Source organism: Conger conger, chromosome 16, assembly GCF_963514075.1.
Source record: "Conger conger chromosome 16, fConCon1.1, whole genome shotgun sequence".
Taxonomy (NCBI): domain Eukaryota; kingdom Metazoa; phylum Chordata; class Actinopteri; order Anguilliformes; family Congridae; genus Conger; species Conger conger.
This window is the reverse complement of record NC_083775.1, coordinates 34,093,295-34,113,595: the sequence shown is the minus strand read 5'-3', so window position 1 is coordinate 34,113,595 and position 20,301 is coordinate 34,093,295. Positions and strand designations below refer to the sequence as shown.

Genomic DNA, 20,301 nt, shown 5'->3' with positions numbered 1-20,301 from the left:
ACTATTTCATGTCAGTAGCACCTTCAGAAATATATTTACTGAGAAAAATGGTGACGTGTTCAATCCTTATTTTACCCGCTGTATATATATATATATATATTAAAAAAAAGAAACTAGTGTAAATTTGTTTCTTAATCCAGTGGGCTCCAGAATTATTGCCACCCTTAATAAAAAAGAAGAATCTTTATTATTATGTTTGTTTTCATTAAGTAATGACATTTCTTTCTGAAAACCATAGGTGCCAAAATTATTGGCACCCCTGGTTTAATATCCTCTTCTCTGACCCCAGTGTGGTAGAGGTGTAGAGGCATGCCCCTCATCAGACCCTCAACTTTCATCTTTTATGACGTATTTACTTCTCCTCTCCATCTCACAGCAGTGTTTTTCTCTCACTCTGGTTATAGCTGGTCTCATCAAAGATCACAGTTTTACAGAACTTCCCAAACTAACCCAAATCCCAGGAGAGAGGGGCTGAGTGAATGTGGTCTGGACTCCGTGCAGGAGGGTCATTGTGTCAGAGACTCACAGAGTTCCTGCCCTGTGATCCAGGTACACTCCTTTTCTGGAACAGGAGGGGGGAACAAGGATTTCAGTGCGAACTTTATTGTGCCTGAAAGAGTATCCAGAGACAGTGGCGTACAAACTCCAGGACAGGTTATTATTTCCCAGACGATACTCATGACCAAGTCCTTTTCTGCTGATGTGTTTATACGACACAGTTATACAAACCCCACACCCACTCCACTCAGCCTCCCAGTAACAGCGTCCAGACAGACCCTCTCTGCACAGGACTTGTGTCGTGCCATCAAATCTCTCTGGATGATCAGGATATGACTGGATCTCTCTCACATGGCTCACCACTCTGTTACCCTCAGACAGACGGAGGCGTTTAAATGCTGTGGGGTCCAGTGTGAGCAGACAGTAAGCATACATTTTTTTCCTTCATGCAACTGCCAAATGTGTTATGTTGCTTTGCCCAAATGTACAGACAAAGCCCATTGCACTTGAGTAGAGGTTTATGATCCTGGGTTTGGGAGGACATTTGACAGTGAGTTTGAGGTAGCAAAGCGAAATTGAAAACTTTGGATATAAAACGAAATCTCACATTAGTGTTTTTTTTACATTTTCCTTATGCATCTATAAAAATATACACAAGAATTAAGACAAACCTTCCTAATCAATGATCTTCACAAAATCTTAATCCTGAGGGCAAGAAGAGTTCAAGAGACCGATTTCAACTGTACAGATAAAAAAGAGCATTCAAATCTCATAAAATACAATATACACAAGCCGCATACCAAATGGTACAATTACAAATTATTTTTTAAAAGAAAAGCCAAGCAAAACAATTGCAACACTTTGTGTTTTTGAAGCAAAACCTTTTTGAAATGACCAAAGCAATATTATGATAACGTATTTGTGTGAAAAAAGAAAAATGTATGTATATGTACACAAATATACACCATATAATGAGACTATTCCCTGGTTAGGAGGCTGTTGAAATTTGTAAACTTTTTTTGTAAAAGGCATTCCCCAAAAAAACCACTCTTCAGAACTTTTATTTTTCGCTTAACATTAGATTTCAATGCTTTTAAATAAGAGTATAAATTTGATACTTATTCTATAATTGCCAAAAGCTGTTTACCTAGGTCTTTCAGAGTTCTTCTTGAAATAAAAATGCAGTTTTAATGTTTCCAAATCCACTTGTTATTTTTCTGTTACTTAGATGACTTCACAAACTTAGCTGCCGACGTGAACGTAGATGGATGGTGTCCCATCTCAGTAGATGCGTGGAAAGATACGGTAGCGCACTTGTCGACAGTACTCTTCCCACGCCAGTCCATGCTTCTTCCTGCACTGTCTCTCATCACGAGCGCCACGGTGCATTAGTAAAATAGTGAAGTAAATCAGATAATAGTACGGTAGAAGGTGGTTGAATCCTAGAACAGAAAATAATGTGTAAGAAAACAATTATATTGTATGTATTCTAAGATTTTAAAGATAGCCGTCAGTGTGTTACCGTGTATAATTACCCTATGAAATTACACTGCTGAAGGGACACCAGTCAATAGCTCAATGTTAGACCAGTAAACCATCCACTTCAACCCCAATTTGGCACACCTGATTTTACTCATTAGCATCTCAATGAGATCTGAAGCTGTTGAACGAGATGTACATTGTTAGGGTTGGAGTTTAAACCTACAGGACGGTAGATGGTAGAAACAGGGTTGGTGACCCCTGAGCCAAACGTTCTCATGTAGAAATGAAGAGCACTGGACACTCACCACATGGGAGGGACCATGCCAAAGCCATGATGAGGTGACCCAGGTAGTTCGGATGGCGAACAAACCCCCACCAGCCAGACACCAACAGAGACCTGCCGGCTTCAGTAGGAATGGTCCGCAGATCTGCAGAGAGACAAACGCATCATTACCACGCTGTAGCGCAAAAACAGAAGGGCGGCAAAGTGAGTAGATATTCAGAATACTTACAAGACACCTTAGGGTCCGAGGGGTTTCTTCTGAAGGTGTTCTTCTCCAAGTTGGACATACGGAAGATGTAATATCCAATCGCTATTAAGAAAACAAAAAATAAATACAAGCCAAAGCGTGAGAAAAACACTACAATTGGGGATAAAATATATACATGGGCCGGGGGAGAATCACTGAGTAAAAATTGGCTGAAGCTGTGTGAAAGCTTTGTAAAATTTACTTTCAAACTGTCATTCAAATGCAGAGGTTCAGTGTTTAGGCCAGGCTCACCGTTAATCGCAAAGATGGCCACCACCCAGGGCAGAGAGAGGGCGTTGGGATGATTGACGAGGTAGAACGCCTGCAGGGTGTAGGTGAAGGGCACCCAGACCAGGTCCCCGAACGCCAGCATGAACCCAAAACCCTTGTACGTAAAGTCCATCGTGGACAGAATCGCTTCCTGGAACACAAAAGCACAACAGTAAAACATGGTAACACCAGCACAAAGACAACGTCATAGTTTCAAATGAATAGTGTTTACCTCAAGCCAAAGAGCATCTGCAATGTATAGGAACTGGAAGAAGTTGACCAGTAACATGGCCGATGAGGGATAGTCAAGCTTGTGAATTTTCATTTCAGTAAGCATCAGCGCAAAGTTGATCAGAATCTGAAAGGTGAAAAAAACAGGACATTTGATCCACAGCAGAGTCTGTAAAGTCTGAACACCAAATATATTCTCACCAGGAGGCCCAGAACAGTGGTACACCCAATACATATTTAATCCATTCTTAATGGACTAAAAAAGGAAAAAGACTCAACCAAATCTATCAGTAACATGAAAGCAGTGGTACAGTAGAGAAATCTCATTTTACCACTAGAGGGCAGAATGTACACATAATTGAAAACATGGCTGGACGCTAAATGAACAGAGTTGATAGAAAACCAAATTATAAATCTGCCTCTAACTGTAAGTGATTATAATACAAATATAATACAAGATTTTCACACTGGGGAAGGGGGCTTAAATTTTCACATGGCACAAAAACATTTTCAGCGCAATAACATATTACTAGATCGTGGTACTGTCCACTCTTTAAAGTGAAAGGTTTGCTTCCAAAAACAACCAATAATACCATAAACAATTAAGTTTCATTTGGTTAAAAAAAACACAACTGGGTTCTTAACAAGATGCCATTCACTATCATCAGATACTAGCAAACTGACTTTTAGTACAGATTTCCCAGGGTCACATACTTTAATGCGTTTCAGAGTGCATCTGAACGTGACTCATCACTAAAATAAACTTCAGGGAAAACTTACCCAGCCAATCAAACCAGGACGCATTTCAAAGAAGAACTTGAGATCAAAGTTCTTAATTCTTGGATTTTGCTCGTGTCCCATGAAGAAATCGTAGATCACATGACCTGGAAAGTTAACACAGAATAAAAGGCAACCTTAGCCATACCATGTATCGGTACAAATGGCAATAATCCGATCCAATCAATACAATGTGGAAAAACTGATCCGTATCATTTTTAACTGCATTGTTATGAATCATAGCAAAATATTTATGTTCATAATCTTACAGCAGTTTGCACTCTTGCAACACTGCCAGCATCATTGTTTACGTTTCCCACTCGACCTCATCATCACTCACAAGGGCCGTTTTCCTTTACTGTATCAGATGACTCTGGATCGTATCGTAGCAGAATTTGTGATATTGCCAAATATTGTGCAATGCTTTGGGTCAAAACGCTGTTCCGATAAACCTGTGTGGACACCTGCACCTGCCCCCTACTTGAGCTGGATGTCCACAAACAGGTTCAGGAATCATACCCTATGGTGGTTTAAGCCTGTGGAATCATACCCTATGGTGGTTTAAGCCTGTGGAATCATACCCTATGGTGGTTTAAGCCTGAGGAATCATACCCTATGGTGGTTTAAGCCTGAGGAATCATACCCTATGGTGGTTTAAGCTTGAGGAATCATACCCTATGGTGGTTTAAGCCTGAGGAATCATACTTTATGGTGGTTTAAGCCTGAGGAATCATACCCTATGGTAGTTTAAGCCTGAGGAATCATACTTTATGGTGGTTTAAGCCTGAGGAATCATACCCTATGGTGGTTTAAGCCTGAGGAATCATACCCTATGGTGGTTTAAGCCTGAGGAATCATACTCTATGGTGGTTTAATCCTGAGGAATCATACTCTATGGTGGTTTAAGCCTGAGGAATCATACTCTGTGGTGGTTTAAGCCTGAGGAATCATACCCTATGGTGGTTTAAGCCTGAGGAATCATACTCTATGGTGGTTTAAGCCTGAGGAATCATACTCTATGGTGATTTAAGCTTGAGGAATCATACTCTGTGGTGGTTTAAGCCTGAGGAATCATACTCTATGGTGGTTTAAGCCTGAGGAATCATACTCTATGGTGGTTTAAGCCTGAGGAATCATACTCTGTGGTGGTTTAAGCCTGAGGAATCATACCCTATGGTGGTTTAAGCCTGAGGAATCATACTCTATGGTGGTTTAAGCCTGAGGAATCATACTCTATGGTGATTTAAGCCTGAGGAATCATACCCTATGGTGGTTTAAGCCTGAGGAATCATACCCTATGGTGGTTTAAGCCTGAGGAATCATACTTTATGGTGGTTTAAGCCTGAGGAATCATACCCTATGGTGGTTTAAGCCTGAGGAATCATACCCTATGGTGGTTTAAGCCTGAGGAATCATACTCTATGGTGGTTTAATCCTGAGGAATCATACTCTATGGTGGTTTAAGCCTGAGGAATCATACTCTGTGGTGGTTTAAGCCTGAGGAATCATACCCTATGGTGGTTTAAGCCTGAGGAATCATACTCTATGGTGGTTTAAGCCTGAGGAATCATACTCTATGGTGATTTAAGCTTGAGGAATCATACCCTATGGTGATTTAAGCCTGAGGAATCATACCCTATGGTGGTTTAAGCCTGAGGAATCATACCCTATGGTGGTTTAAGCCTGAGGAATCATACTCTATGGTGGTTTGAGGGGTGCAGCCCTAGCGCTGATGTTTGTGGCAGTGTTTGGAGGCACAGCCCTCACCGGAGTTTCCCCCCGGAGCGAGCTCGTCCCCGGCCGCCCAGCGGGCGCGCACGTACAGGTACACGCTCAGGAGCGCGGAGACCAGCAGGGCCGACGTGGCCAGCTGCAGGAAGTGCTCGTGCATGTAGCTGAAGTCCACCTCGTAGTACACAGCCACTCCCACGGCCAACGCAGTGACCAGAAAAGCAAAGAATCCTGCCGGACAGACAGAGACTTTCTCAGCACAGATTTCTGACAAAAAGACTTACAAAACTGCTAAAACCGTAAGGAAAGGTTCTACAAGCTGTTGCATATCAAAGTTAAACACGCTGGTGTTTGTATATGAAGTTGGACTTCAGACAGTTTCCTTCCCATCGACAGGGTTCCATTTCATTTCAAGGACTGAGAACAGGAGAACAAGCACACACAGGGCCGGCGCATGCACTGGGCAAACTGGGCAATTGCCCAGGGCGCCAAGCCACTAGGGGGCGCCAAAGCCCAAAGGGCGCCGCGCACCGCGCCAGGCGCCTCAATGAAAATAATATATATTGTGCCGGTGGTGAGTCCTCAGCTAACGTTACCGGGGATGGCGAAATGGAGCAGGCACTGCCAGTGCCTGCAGCGGCGGGCGAAGGGAGTGCTGTGGCTGAGACTGAGAGACGTGAGGCACAGCTAGCAGCGGAAGAGACAACAGCACAGCTAGCAAATGCTGCTGCGGAACTTGGCCAAGAGAGTGAGAGTGAGACAGAGAGAAGAGCAGGTGGGTCGGCTGCTGACCTGCCTTTAATAGTAAGCCTATCTGATGACCCCGCATTATGGTCGAACCGAATCTCTGACTCAGTCAGAATAGAGTTAGTTAAAAGAGGCCCAAAGCAGCTGATGAACAATATTTTCCCGCTAAATAAAGACTCCCCTCCTCGGAGATTTCGTAAGGAGAACTTTTTCATGACACTTAAAAATGGTGAAAAAATAAAGCGATCGTGGTTATTGTACTCCGAATCTACGGATAGGGTTTTCTGTTTTTGTTGCATGTTATTCGGGAAACGTGATGTCTGTCTGTCAGAAGATGGCTATAACGTATGGAAACACATCGGTGAATGTCTAAGTAGCCACGAGCGCTCGAAAACACACACCCATTGTATGGAGGAATGGCACACTCTTAAGGCTGGACTGGCCAGTAAGAGAACTTTGGACTGTCAAAACATGGAGCTAATTGAGAGAGAGCAAAATTACTGGAGGGCAGTGATAACCAGAATTATCAGCATCATCTGTCATTTAGCTGAACGTAACATGGCCTTTCGTGGGACAACAGAAAAACTGTACGACCCCTCCAATGGGCATTTCTTAGGGCAGGTAGAGCTGATGGCTAAATATGACCCAGTAATGAGTGAACATTTAGGACGAATTGAGAGATGTGACATAACAACTCATTACCTAAGCAAGGATATTCAGAACGAACTGATTGTGAGGATAGGAAGGATGTTTCTTCAGGCCATTACTGAAAAGGTTCATAATGCAAAATACTATGCAGTGATTATGGATTGTACGCCCAACATTAGTCATGTTGAACAGATGTCAATCATTTTACAAATATGGGAGTTGTTAACAACAACAATTAACCAGCGACGCTCTGAAAACACGCGTTACAGCTGACAGTGGTCATTATAATGGTTTTATTTTGAAAGAAAACCGTTGTTAATTTAAGGCAGGTCTTTAGAACCACAGGCCCCGTGCTGTGGGCCACAGGACCTGTGGTTCTAAAGACCTGCCTTAAATTAACACCGTAGTTATTTGCAAAATTAAATACACACACAGCTTTTTTTCCCATTTCAAAATAAAACCGTTATAATGACCACTGTCAGCTGTAACACGTCTTTTCAGAACGTCGCTGGTTAATTGTTAAACAACTCCCATATTTTAATATGATTTGGCTCTGGTATTGTTTCAACAACATTTCATATTCATTTCGACATTGAAATGATGGCACAGGGATACTTAAACGTTGTATTTCCATGACGAAAAAAAGTGTTTTCAGAGTGATATGCATGACAGCGCCTGCCACTGAATTTCAGCCAGTGCACAGTGCACGCCTATGAGCCGTACAGACCTCGTTCATTCTAGAGCCTGTAACCTGCTTATTTGCCATCGTTGTGTGTGGTCGGTAACGTTGTTATAACCTACATTTAATGTTGGTGTTAACAGCGTACTGGTTTTAAATAGCTGACAGTAATATGAGGCGTTTTATCACATGTGTTTCACCGTTTTGTGAAGTCCACACGGGGGCACACTTTCGTTATTTTGCCCTGGGCACCTGATTGCCTCGCGCCGGGCCTGAGCACACATCAAAAGGAGAGCTCACCATTCATCCTGTATTTCAGCCTCTTCCCGCTCTTAAGGGGAATTCCTTCAGTAACCTTGAGTGGGGAAAAATGTGACAAGCCTTAAGATCATTAAGTGCAAAAGGGAACAAACTCTTTCATTATGCCTCTAATATACGTGCAAGCACCACGTTCAATCTAATTTGCGGTTCGTGCAGCTGTACCCACGGTTCACTGAACCAGGAGACCCCGGCGGTCTTTACCTTCCCCACTGGGAGCATGTAGAGGACGGCCTGGAAGAGGATCCACAGGAGGACCACGCCGAAAACCTGGGTGCTCCAGAAGGCCTTTGGGGGCGGGACGGGGGGCGGGAAGCTGAGGATGCTGCCGTCGGCCGTGCAGATCAGCAGGAGGGTGAAGACCACCGCCGGGAGGAAGAGGAGCATGAAGAAGGCCCCTGGGAGAGGAGACGCGCAGGGCGGGGATTAAGCGGGGGAGCTGAACTGTCCAGTCTGGGGCAGCTAGATTCAGCTCCTTATAAGGGCCTGGGCCCTGTATCACCAAGCAGGATTGGCGAGATAGTTGGGTAACTGCACTGAATAAAACCCAGAACCGTCTCAAATCTGGAACGGTTGGTCAAAAGTAAAAAGAGCAGTTCAGTTAACTCAGCGCTGGTATCTAGCTAACTCAGTAAACCTGCTTTTTGAAACAGGGCCTGGGATTTGTGACTTATCTGGATAAACTGTGCAAACTAAAACCTGGAGCCCTCCCAAACCTGAACATGGACTGAAGCACTGACTTCCTCGTGAAACACCCCCCTGTGCCGAGAGCACTCACCTATTCGTCCCCCGAAGTCCAGCTCGGTGGTTTTGGGGGTTGCCGATCTCTTGGTCACGGTCAGCAGCTCCACGGTCCTGGTCTCCAGCTCCTCACACGGGGTCGCCTTGGTGACGGCGTCTTCCTTCCTGCGGCGCAGGTTGTAGTGGCTCGCACGGCTATGGTCCATCTCGCTCTCAGTCTTCTGCCGCGGGAACACAGAGGGGACACATTCAAACTCATCTGTGCACATTACAGTCTGAGGCCAATGCACTGCCTGACCAGGACTCCCTGGAAGAGATATTGTATCTCACCGGGACCTTCATGGCTAAATAAAGGATAAATAAATGTGGTTGAAACGGTGCAGTAGTACTTGTCCTAGCAGTATATTATTGCAAGCTTCGTACACCTTTCAACATGCCAAACTACACAAGGCATCAAGGAGAACAGATATCTCCTACAGACTTGGTGTAAAAAAATGTTCTGTGTATTATAAGGGACCCCTTAAAAGTTTTTGCTCAGAGAAATAATGAAACACCACATTTTACGTGTCCAAGGATGATGCAACGCCAGAGAAAACTGGTATTCTGGTCACACTCGGCAATGGTAGTTATTGCTTCAGCACTTATGGAATACTTAGCAGCATTGACATCCAGCAATCTTAAAAATCAACACAGACTCAACTGAGGGATGTCTGGACTGGTCTCTGTGGTGGGTTATACTGTGCAAAATAAATACCTGGTATAATCCATTACTTTCAAATTAATTCAATAATAAGCATATCTGGAGACTGAAATTACAGAAATATAAATAGGGCATATTTAGTGTTCTCTGTCAGTAAATTGTATACAGCGTCCTGCTAGATGCCTTGAAGGGCAGGTCCGGAACACTTGGATCAAACCCCATAGTGAAGGCAAGGCAAGGCAAGTTTATTTACAAAGCACATTTCATATACAAAGATAATTCAAAGTGCAAAACATAGGCATGAAAAGAAATGACGGTTTAGAAAGGCACACGCGCTGACGTCACTCGTACCACGGGGGACAGCCTGACCTCCAGCAGCTGCTTGGGCCGGGGGGACTCCCGGCTGCGGGGCGAGGAGCGGTGGGACGTCCTGCCCAGGGAACACGAGCGTCTCTTCCCCCGGGACGGGGAGGGGGAGGGGGAGGGGGAGTGGCTGCTGCCCTGACGAAACCCCGTCTGGCTCTGCGCAAAACACACTCAGAGCTTTATCACAGCACAGAGGAGTCACTCACAGCACAGAGGAGTCACTACAGCACAGAGGAGTCACTCACAGCACAGAGGAGTCACTCACAGCACAGAGGAGTCACTACAGCACAGAGGAGTCACTCACAGCACAGAGGAGTCACTACAGCACAGAGGATTCACTCACAGCACAGAGAGGAGTCACTCACAGCACAGAGGAGTCACTACAGCACAGAGGAGTCACTACAGCACAAAGGAGTCACTCACAGCACAGAGAGGAATCACTCACAGCACAGAGGAGTCACTACAGCACACAGGAGTCACTACAGCACAGAGGAGTCTCTACAGCACAGAGGAGTCACTCACAGCAGAGAGGAGTCACTCACAGTGCAGAGAGAAGTCACTCACAGCACAGAGGAGTCACCCACAGCACAGAGAGGAGTCACTCACAGCACAGAGAGGAGTCACTCACAGCACAGAGGAGTCTCCCACAGCACAGAGGAGTCACTCACAGCACAGAGGAGTCACTCACAGCACAGAGAGGAATCACTCACAGCACAGAGAGCAGTCACTCACAGCACAGAGGAGTCACCCACAGCACAGAGGAGTCACTCACAGCACAGAGGAGTCACTCACAGCACAGAGAGGAGTCACTCACAGCACAGAGGAGTCACCCACAGCACAGAGGAGTCACTACAGCACAGAGGAGTCACTCACAGCACAGAGGAGTCACTACAGCACAGAGGAGTCACTCACAGCACAGAGGAGTCACCCACAGCACAGAGGAGTCACTCACAGCACAGAGAGGTAGAGGTGTAGAACTGTGTAAAATGTGCTCCTCTGACCCCAGTGCTGGTAGAGGTGTAGAACTGCATAAAATGAGCTCCTCTGACCCCAGGGTGGTAGAGGTGTAGAACTGTGTAAAATGTGCTCCTCTGACCCCAGTGTGGTAGAGGTGTAGAACTGTGTAAAATGTGCTTCTCAGACCCCAGTGTGGTAGAGATTTAGAGGTGTGCACCTCATCAGACCCTAAATCTTTTATGTTTTATTTACTTCTCCTCTCTTTCTCACTGCAGTGTTTTTCTCTCACTCTACAGCTGGTCTCATCAAAGATCACACAGTTTTACAGAACTTCCCATATAAACCCAGAACCCAGGATAGAGGGGCTGAGTGAATGTGGTCTGGACTCTGTGCAGGAGGGTCATTGTGTCAGAGACGCTGTAGAAGGACAGAGTTCCTGCCCTGTGATCCAGGTACACTCCTATTCCGGAGGAGGGGGGGACAGGGATTTCAGTGCGAACATTATTGTGCATGAAAAAGTATCCAGAGACAGTGGCGTACAAACTCCAGGACAGGTTATTATTTCCCAGACAACACTAATGACCAAGTCCTTTTCTGCTGATGTGTTTATATGACACGGCTATACAAACCCCACACCCACTCCACTCAGCCTCCCAGTAACAGCTTCCAGACAGACCCTCTCTACACAGGACTTGTGTTGTGCCATCAAATCTCTCTGGATGATCAGGATATGACTGGATCTCTCTTACGTGGCTCACCACTCTGTTACCCTCAGACAGACGGAGGCGTTTAAATGCTGTGTTGAGGTCCTGTGTGAGCTGACAGGAATCTGATGAAGGAGAAATTTTTGATTTAATATGAGGACTGGTAAGGCCTGTCTATAATTAATTTTTTTATCCATACATACTATCAGTGTACAGCATGATTTAACTTATTTTCCATCTCCACTTGTGTGTACAGTATGTTCATGATTGTTTCAGAGGAAATACACAATGATGGAATTGGGGCAGTTATGATGCATGTTTTTTTAAAGAAAGAATTGTGCTTTTCTACATTTTACATTTTACATTTGAAGCGCAATACCTTATTAAAAAGACATTGTGTGTGTGTGTGTGTTTCTAGCTCAGAGTTTCAGAGTGAGCACTGACACTGTAAGAAATAATCTCTGGTCCTGGGCTCTACAGTAGGGATGTTTTTCACTGCAGAGACAAAGTGAGAAAAATATGCACTCCATGGTTTTGTGTGGAATAAAAACTGGAAAAAAGAAAATTGCTCATTAAAGTTTTTTCAACCTGATTCAGAAATTTTGACCAGTTCCTCCTTGCAGATATCCTCCAGTCGCTCTTTCAGTTCAGAGACAGATTTCCTCGCAGCCTCAAAAGACACATGTGGACTGAGAGTGATGCTGGGAAAGTCTCTAGGAGGGGCACAGAGAGACTGACAGCTCTACAGACAGACAGACAGACAGAGAACAGTCTCGTTACATATTGCTGTGCAGATGCCAGGAGCAGATCTTTAGGAACACACCTCACCAAGCATGTACAATGTACATAGTGCAGACTGTCAGAGAGCCAGTGATGTTACCTGGAGGAAATGGATGTGATCCTCTGTGTGTGAAAGCTGCTCCAGCTCAGCATCTCTCCTCCTCAGCTCAGCAATCTCCTGCTCCAGTCGCTCCAGGAGTCCTTCAGCCCGACTCACTTCAGCCTTCTCCTGATCTCTGATCAGCTCTTTCACCTCAGAGCACCTTCTCTCAATGGAGCGGATCATCTCAGTAAAGATCCTCTCATTGTCGTCCACTGCAGCCTGTGCAGAGCGCTGTTTGGAGATGCAGAGAGAGAAGGCCTGTACATTTTAACTAGGCCTTACACTCAGCTCTCTCCCCCCTCTTTGTGCCCTTCCCCCCCTCTAGGCCCATCCCTTTTCTACTTTCTCTCCCCTTCCAGACTCTGATGTTTCTCAACTCCTGCTCTCCCACCGCCCTACAACCTGTGCCCTATCCCCTCTTCTCTCCTCAAGACTATCACACCTGACATTCTCCCATTTGTCACCTGCTTTGTCAACTCCTCCCTGTCTTCTGGCTGTTTTCCATCATCCTCCAAGATGGCCCACATCACCCCGCTGCTAAAAAAGCCTATCCTGGATCCCTCCATCATCCAGAACGTATCTCTTCTTCCTTTTCTATCTAAAACTATAGAACGAGCCGCTTCTAGTCAACTTTCTTCTTTCTTTTCTAAAAACAACCTGCTCGACCCCCATCAGTCTGGCTTCAGATCTGGCCACTCGACAGAGACCGCGCTCCTCTCCATCAGTGAATCACTCCATGCTGCACGAGCAGCCTCCCTCTCCTCTGTCCCCATTCTTCTAGATCTCTCTGCTGCCTTTGATCACTCCATCCTCCTGTCCTCCCTGTCATCAACGGGGATTGGTGGCACAGCCCTGGACTGGATTGAGTCCTACCTCTCTGGTCGCTCCTTCCAGGTAGCCTGGGCTGGTACAGTATCAACACCTCGGCCCCTTGCCACAGGAGTTCCCCAGGGCTCAGTCCTAGCTTCTTTTCTCTCTTTACACTCGTTCCATTGGCCCTGTTATCACTGCTCATGGTCTTTCCTACCACTGCTATGCTGACAATACCCAACTCATTCCCACCATCTGACACACAGGTTTCAGCCCGTATTTCTGCTTGCCTGAGTGACATCCAGAGCTGGATGGACAACCACCATCTAAAGCTGAACCCAGGTAAGACTGAAATGATATTCATCCCTGCTATTACCTCTCCCCATCTGGATCTCTCTATTTCCCTAGGGGATACCACACTTTCGGCATCATCCAGTGCAAGGAACCTCAGCGCGGTGATGGACAGCAGACTGTCTCTCTCAAAGAACATTGCGGCGGTGACCCGGTCATGCAGGTTCTTCCTATAACACATATGGAGAATCCGCCCCTTTCTCACCCCCTACTCGACCCAGCTCCTGGTCCAAGTGATGGTTTTGTCCCGTCTGGACTACTGCAACTCCCTCTTGGCTGGCCTCCCAGTGTCTGCCATTAGACCTCTCCAACTTATCCAGAATGCAGAAGCTCGTCTGGTCTTCAACCTTCCCAAACACTCACATGTCACCCCACTGCTTACTTCCCTCCATTGGCTGCCTGTCATAGCTTGCAGCAAATTCAAAATATTGATGCTAGCCTTCCAAGCAGTTATGGGGTCTGCCCCAGCTTACCTCCAAAAAATCATTACACCCTACACCCCCGCCAGACCACTTCGTTCAGCCTCCACAGGCCGCTTGGCACCTCCCCCTCGCCGAACGTCCACCTCACGCTCACAACTACTGTCTGTTCTGGCTCCACGGTGGTGGAACGAACTCCCTATTGAGGTCAGAACAGTAGAATCTCTTCCCATCTTCAAGCAAAAACTGAAGATGCACCTCTTCAAGCTGCACCTCTCCCTACCTCCCTGTAAACCTTAATTGTTGTCTTTCTGTGATTTACTTGTGTATCACAAAGTTTAGTTTGGCTAGGTTAGCAGTGTTTGGCTAGGTAAGCGGTTTGTTCATACATTTGCGTGTTGCGGTATTACAACAAAAAAATAAATAAAATAGGCCCTGGTCCTTATCTTTGTTGTACAGGTAGCAGTTGAAATTGTACTTCCTAGGGTCTTTCAGCGCACTTATCCCTGGTTATGGGTATGCACTTTGTTGTACGTCGCTCTGGATAAGAGCGTCTGCCAAATGCCATTACTGCAATGTAAAAGCTCTTACTGGGACCCCACAGAGCTTGTTCCCCACAGTGTGGCTCAGTGAGATTGAGCCCCACAGGGCTGGAACGTGGCCCAACACTGGGCTCCTCACTGACTGACTGGAGGAGAGCCCTGCCTGAGCTCCAACATAGTCAGCTGTGGTGTTCTCCTCTGGTCAGTACCCACCTTGACTGACTGCACAGCCTGCCTCAGATCCTGCAGCTTCTTCTCTCTCTCCTGGATTCTCTGCTGGAACTTACTCTGTGTTACCCCCAGCTGCTTCTGTGGACACAGTATTTTTATGTATCACATTAACAAGGTACAGTATATCCTGTTTTCAACTACATTAACATATTCCAAATTTAACAGGATTATGACACGTTTGAACAGCACAGTGAGGAAGTGTGTAGCATTGCCTCCACCACAGCAAAAAGTTATTGTGTTTGAATCCTAGATGATGGTCTTCCTGTTTTTAGTTCTCTTAATGTACACATAGATTTCCTCTTTGTAGTCCGGTTTTCTCCCACAGTCTAAAGACTTGCAGGTTAGGCTCACTGGAGAGTCTAAACTACATACAGGGCTCAGTCCTCGGACCCCTCCTCTTCTCCATCTACACAAGATCCCTTGGCCCCGTTATCTCTGCTCATGGCATCTCCTATCATTGTTATGCCGATGACACCCAACTCTTTCTCTCCTTCCCCCCATCAGACACACAGGTCTCTACCCGTATCTCCGCCTGCCTGAGAGACATCCAGAGCTGGATGGGCAACCACCATCTAAAGCTCAACCCAGATAAGACGGAGGTGATCTTCATCCCTGCTTTAACCTCTCCCTTCTCTGATTTCTCCATCTCACTAGGGGATACCACAGTGACCTCATCCCCTAGTGCAAGAAACCTTGGAGTGGTGATGGACAACAGGCTATCCTTCTCCAAGAACATCGCTACGGTGACCCGGGCGTGCAGGTTCTTCCTGTACAACATCCGGAGAATCCGACCCTTTCTCACCACCTACTCCACTCAGCTCCTTGTTCAAGCAATGATCCTGTCCCGCCTGGACTATTGCAATTCCCTGCTGGCTGGCCTTCCAGCATCTGCCATCAGACCCCTACAACTCATCCAGAATGCTGCAGCCCGTCTGGTATTCAATGTTCCCAGACATTCACATGTCACCCCCCTGCTCAGCAACCTCCACTGGCTGCCTGTTATGGCTCGCATCAAATTTAAAACTTTGGTGCTTGCATACCAGGCAGTTAAAGGATCAGCCCCTGTGTATATTCAATCCCTTATCAAGACCTATACACCAACAAGACCCCTCCGTTCTGCCACTTTGTGCCGTCTGGCACCTCCCCCTCGCCACACCTGCACTTCACGCTCACGACTGCTGTCTGTCCTGGTCCCACGGTGGTGGAATGACCTCCCGGTGAATGTCAGAAAGGCAGAGTCTCTGACCTCCTTCAAGCGCAGACTGAAGACCCCTCTCTTCAGGCTACATCTTTCCCTCCCCAACTCACAATCACTGTGATTAGCCTTAGACCGTAATGGCACTTATGTATAGATATTGTTACTTGTATAGGTATTGTTGTTTTTATTGGCTGTTGTTGTATTCTAGCTGCCAACAGTGGTATGCTAGTTTGAATGTTGATTGTACTCTTCAAGGGTTCTGAATTTCTGTATGTTTACACTAGGACTCGGAACTGTACTGTCCTCTCAGGTCTACTTTTGCACTTGTTCTTGTGATTGATTTGCACTTTGTTGTACGTCGCTCTGGATAAGAGCGTCTGCTAAATACCACGTAATGTAATGTAATGTAGGTAGATAAATAAAAATAAATCCATTCTGTCTCTCTCACTCTCTCACTCACTCATGTAGCTGAGTGGTGCATTGCATCAATGCCACTGTGTCCTTGTTTGTAGAATCTGATCTTCGGTCCATAGTGTTTACATTACATGTCCTCATGTGAACTCTGCAACAGTAACTGATGGTAAAACAGTGGAGAAGGGCTATCACTTAACCCTCCTATTATGTTTGGGGTAAATTTGAACCCATTTATTGTTTGAGATCTGTCATGTATCTGCTCAAAATGAAGGTAAACACAATGACGGCGTCTATTACTCTGCTAACCCAAAAAGCACAGTTCATGCTCAAATCAGTTAATCTTGTTTCATAATGATACTGTATGATTTTTACAATTTTCTAATTTGGTGGGAAAGCATTACATGATAAACATGCAATAAACACTGCTATGCTAAATCCTGTACCAACGGTGCATACAATTGCGTTGTGTGGGGTTCTCTTGACCCTCTGAAACTGTATAAAACCTAAGCAATTACAAAATTCTTATCTCGGATATTTGAGGATGATTCTGGTGGCACTTTCCCATACAGATGCCAAACTTTCACTTACTGTACCTTAGGCTCTATAATGAGATGTTTCTCACAGATTTTTCATATTTATGGATAAAAAGCTAGTCATTTTGGAAACAATACGAAGGTAACAACCAAAGTGGCCAAGTATTTCAATTACAATAATAGGTGTGTTTATCTCAACTGTTGGTCTCAATTGGACCCTAGACATAAAAGTGATCATAAAATCTTAACATAATAAGAGTGTTAATGTTTAAGATTTAACCCTTGTGTTGTCTTAAGGATCACACCACTATGTATAACATCAGAGAAAACCACCAAAACGATATTTTTTCGACTTGAAATTTGATGACAAAATTTGTGAAGAGAAAAGGCTGTTTCTTCATGCAAAATAGATTTGGGGTTCAAAATTAAATTAAGCTGCTTTATTTTAGGAGTTGGATCTTTTTTTACCCTTAGGACAAGGGGAAAATACAGAATGTTAAGACTACACAAGGGTTAAATTACTTCACACCTGGAAATCGCTGCATTTCTCATAGTTTTCAGGAACATTTAAAAATGTAATATGTGTAAAATGTAATTAAACATATTCATTAAAATACAATTGATAAGTCTGTAGGTTGTCACTACAATCGCTGAAATTACGTGTAAGAGCTCCAGTCCTTACCTGTTTCTCTGTCCATTCTGCTGCAGCTGAGACTGTATCATGGCCTCTGTGTTCATCCATCGTACACAGCAGACAGATACACTGCTGATCGGTACGACAGAAAACTTCCAGCAGTTTGTCATGATGACAGCAGATCTTCTCCTGCAGGTTTCCAGTGGCTTTGACCAGTTTGTGCTTCTTAAAGGCAGGAGATTCATTGTGAGGCTGGAGGTGAGTTTCACAGAAAGAGGCCAGACACACCAGACAGGATTTAATGGCTTTGTGCTTTCTCCCAGTGCAAAAATCACACACCACGTCTCCAGGTCCAGCATAGCAGTGAGCAGGAGGAGCAGCTTGGAGTCCTGTCTTCTTCAGTTTCTCCACCACGTCAGCCAGTATGGTGTTTTTTCTTAAAACAGGCCTTGCGAAGAAAGTCTCTCTGCACTGAGGACAGCTGAAGACACCAGTATGATCATCCTGATCCCAGCAGCCCTTAATACAGCCCAAACAGTAACTATGTCCACAGGGAATAGCCACCGGATTCTTCAGCAGATCCAGACAGATTGAACAGCTGAACTGGTCCTGATCCACTGAGATACTGGCCTCAGCCATTCTGCCTCTCACACGGACAGAGAGTTGAGTTTCTGTCTCTCTGAAACTGTGTGACAGAGAGAGCAGGAATTACTTCCTGGTTCTGCGCACAGCTGCAGGAGGTGTGGTGTTGGACTTAGGCCAAGCAGAGCAGAGCAGTGAGTGTAGAGAGAGCAGACTTTTAGTAAGTCATCAAACAAACAATCTCTCTAGTGCACGAAAGTTAGTTTTGTGTTTGATTTTTGATTTTCAGACTTCAATAGCCCTTCAACGAAATGGGCCACAGTGCACAAAATAACTTTTTCGTAATCAGAGGAGCTCAGAGAACGCAGCACAACACTTTGTTTGATCTTTTATTGCACATTTAGGATTACAAAAACATTTTTGTCAAGAGCAAAAAAAAGTGGTTGTCAAATAAAAATGTGAAGAGCTTTCTAACCACAGCGCTCAGAGTGCTGAAATAATACCTAATCAGGAGGACATGAACATCCGGGCACAACTCCTGGATCCCCGCAGGAGTTCAAGTTAGTTTTTTTTACATATATTTACATTATCATGTTAATATTTCAATAGCTTCATATTAACTCCAGACCAATGGAGCTCCATATTCATTCTACTTTCAATCCTTAAAATTGATATTATTTTCAATGGAAAGATTATGTTTTCTTTTTAAATAGCTTCCAGGTCACATGACCCACAGACTCAAAACCAATATGGATCCTTCAATAGACCCTGAAAAATTGGACAGCACAACTGGACTTGATCCATAAGACCTGCAGCCTGTGACATTTTACTGCTCAAATGGACAGTTTAGTTTCAATACAGAATGGTGTATAGTTTCTCTAAATATTTTTGAGAAAGAAGGGAAGATGTTTCTGGTTCTGAGCAGTCCCACCTAGATAGTAACCTTATTTACAGAGTTGTTTCTCTGAAATGGCATGATAGAGAGAGTGGCTTCCTGCCAACAGTTCCAGAAGGTATGGTGAGCAGAGGCTGAGTAGAGTAGGCATTGTAAAGAGAGAGATGTGATCTGTCTGGTCATCCCTGTTCTATCCCTCAGGTTTAGAGATGGACTCAAGCCAGAGCACAAAGACAGTGGGAACTGTAGCAGCACTGAGCTTGCAGTCACTAAGGCATCACTCTGTCATTCGATGCAGTTGCACACCATGGCCTGGGGATCACACTCCTGCCAGATCCAAGTATGGCGGGCCCATGAGGGAGAGGCATAATTGGGCCGCTGCTCCGAGGGTGTGGGGAGCGACTCGGAGGGGAGGTTTGGAGGTGTGGTGGTATGGTCAGGAGAAGGCCACAAAACAGAGGAAGAGCCAGAACAGGTACATGGTCTCTTGTGAAATGAGGGCCACCATTGTGGACCATGTAATCAACCATGGTTTTACAATGCCAGAGGGCTGGTTGATGATGTGGGCTGGTCGGTGTCTTCAATTATACAAACATTCAGAGAAAACAGGCGTTCATTCTTCATGCTATTTCAGTTTACAGTCAAGGTATGTTTGATGTTCATAAAGAACTGTGATGTATTAGTGTTTTACAACTGATTCCCCTGCATTGTTGTGTTTTCTGTTTACTGTATTGTACTCTGTAACTGTAAAATTGATTCTCAGCAAGTGAGATTGTTGTCCAGTCTCTTACAAGTGGTTTTTTACATATTTCAGTGTGAAATATTGTACTGAAGAATGAGAGACTGATTCGAAGTTACTGGAACAAATAAAGAAAGAAAATGTTCCCTGTCAAAATGACAGTTTCTCTCACCATTTTGACTGTCTTGATTTCAATCAATGATAAAGGGACTTTTCATTTTGATCACACTGAGTAATTGAAACAATGAGAATGAAATTGAAAGATTTGGTGGTGAACCATAATGTTTCACCGTATGCATGAAATGTTTTGGCAAATGCTCCTAAAAATGTTGTGGGAAATGGGCCAAAGCGATTGAGAAAAACTTTAAATGGAAAAAACTAATAACATTGGCTACAGCTAAAGGCATTCAATTAGCAGCAATGTGATTAATTTTCTCTCTGGCCCTTCATTGATTACAGTGCCTGCCAATCACCTTGCAGGACCTTCACATGGCAGATATGCAGCTTGCTTGAATCTAGCACACTCCAGTTGTTACCAGAGGTATTGCAGTTTATTAAGCCTCAATCTCCCCATTGACATTAATTCAAAACTATGACTTAACATTGGCAAATTTATGCTATTTTGGACAGTACTTTTAAATTGTAAAATTTCTTCACACTGAACAAATTGGTCTCTCATGACTATGGTATG

The 20,301-nt window shown here is 44.8% G+C and overlaps 1 protein-coding gene across 7 annotated transcripts; it reads right to left on the bottom strand.

Annotated features, from left to right (window-relative positions):
- Window positions 1-1,543: 1,543 nt before the first annotated feature.
- Window positions 1,544-18,074, bottom strand: LOC133114254 (delta(14)-sterol reductase LBR-like). Of its 7 annotated transcripts, none has more exons than XM_061223472.1 (16): window positions 17,443-18,074; window positions 14,598-14,693; window positions 12,260-12,493; window positions 11,968-12,121; window positions 11,425-11,504; window positions 9,704-9,874; window positions 8,690-8,873; window positions 8,116-8,309; window positions 7,894-7,948; window positions 5,556-5,750; window positions 3,792-3,895; window positions 3,013-3,138; window positions 2,763-2,931; window positions 2,493-2,573; window positions 2,286-2,408; window positions 1,544-1,940 (listed from the first exon to the last, which is right to left on the bottom strand). In XM_061223472.1, exons 1-16 carry the CDS (start codon window positions 18,031-18,033, stop codon window positions 1,780-1,782), a joined length of 2,718 nt encoding a protein of 905 aa, XP_061079456.1. In that variant the 5' UTR covers window positions 18,034-18,074; the 3' UTR covers window positions 1,544-1,779. The 7 variants fall into 7 exon arrangements, with proteins under 7 accessions (XP_061079456.1, XP_061079457.1, XP_061079458.1 ...); XM_061223473.1 differs by having other exon boundaries at window positions 9,722-9,874; XM_061223474.1 differs by lacking the exon at window positions 5,556-5,750.
- Between the last annotated feature and the right edge of the window lie 2,227 nt (window positions 18,075-20,301).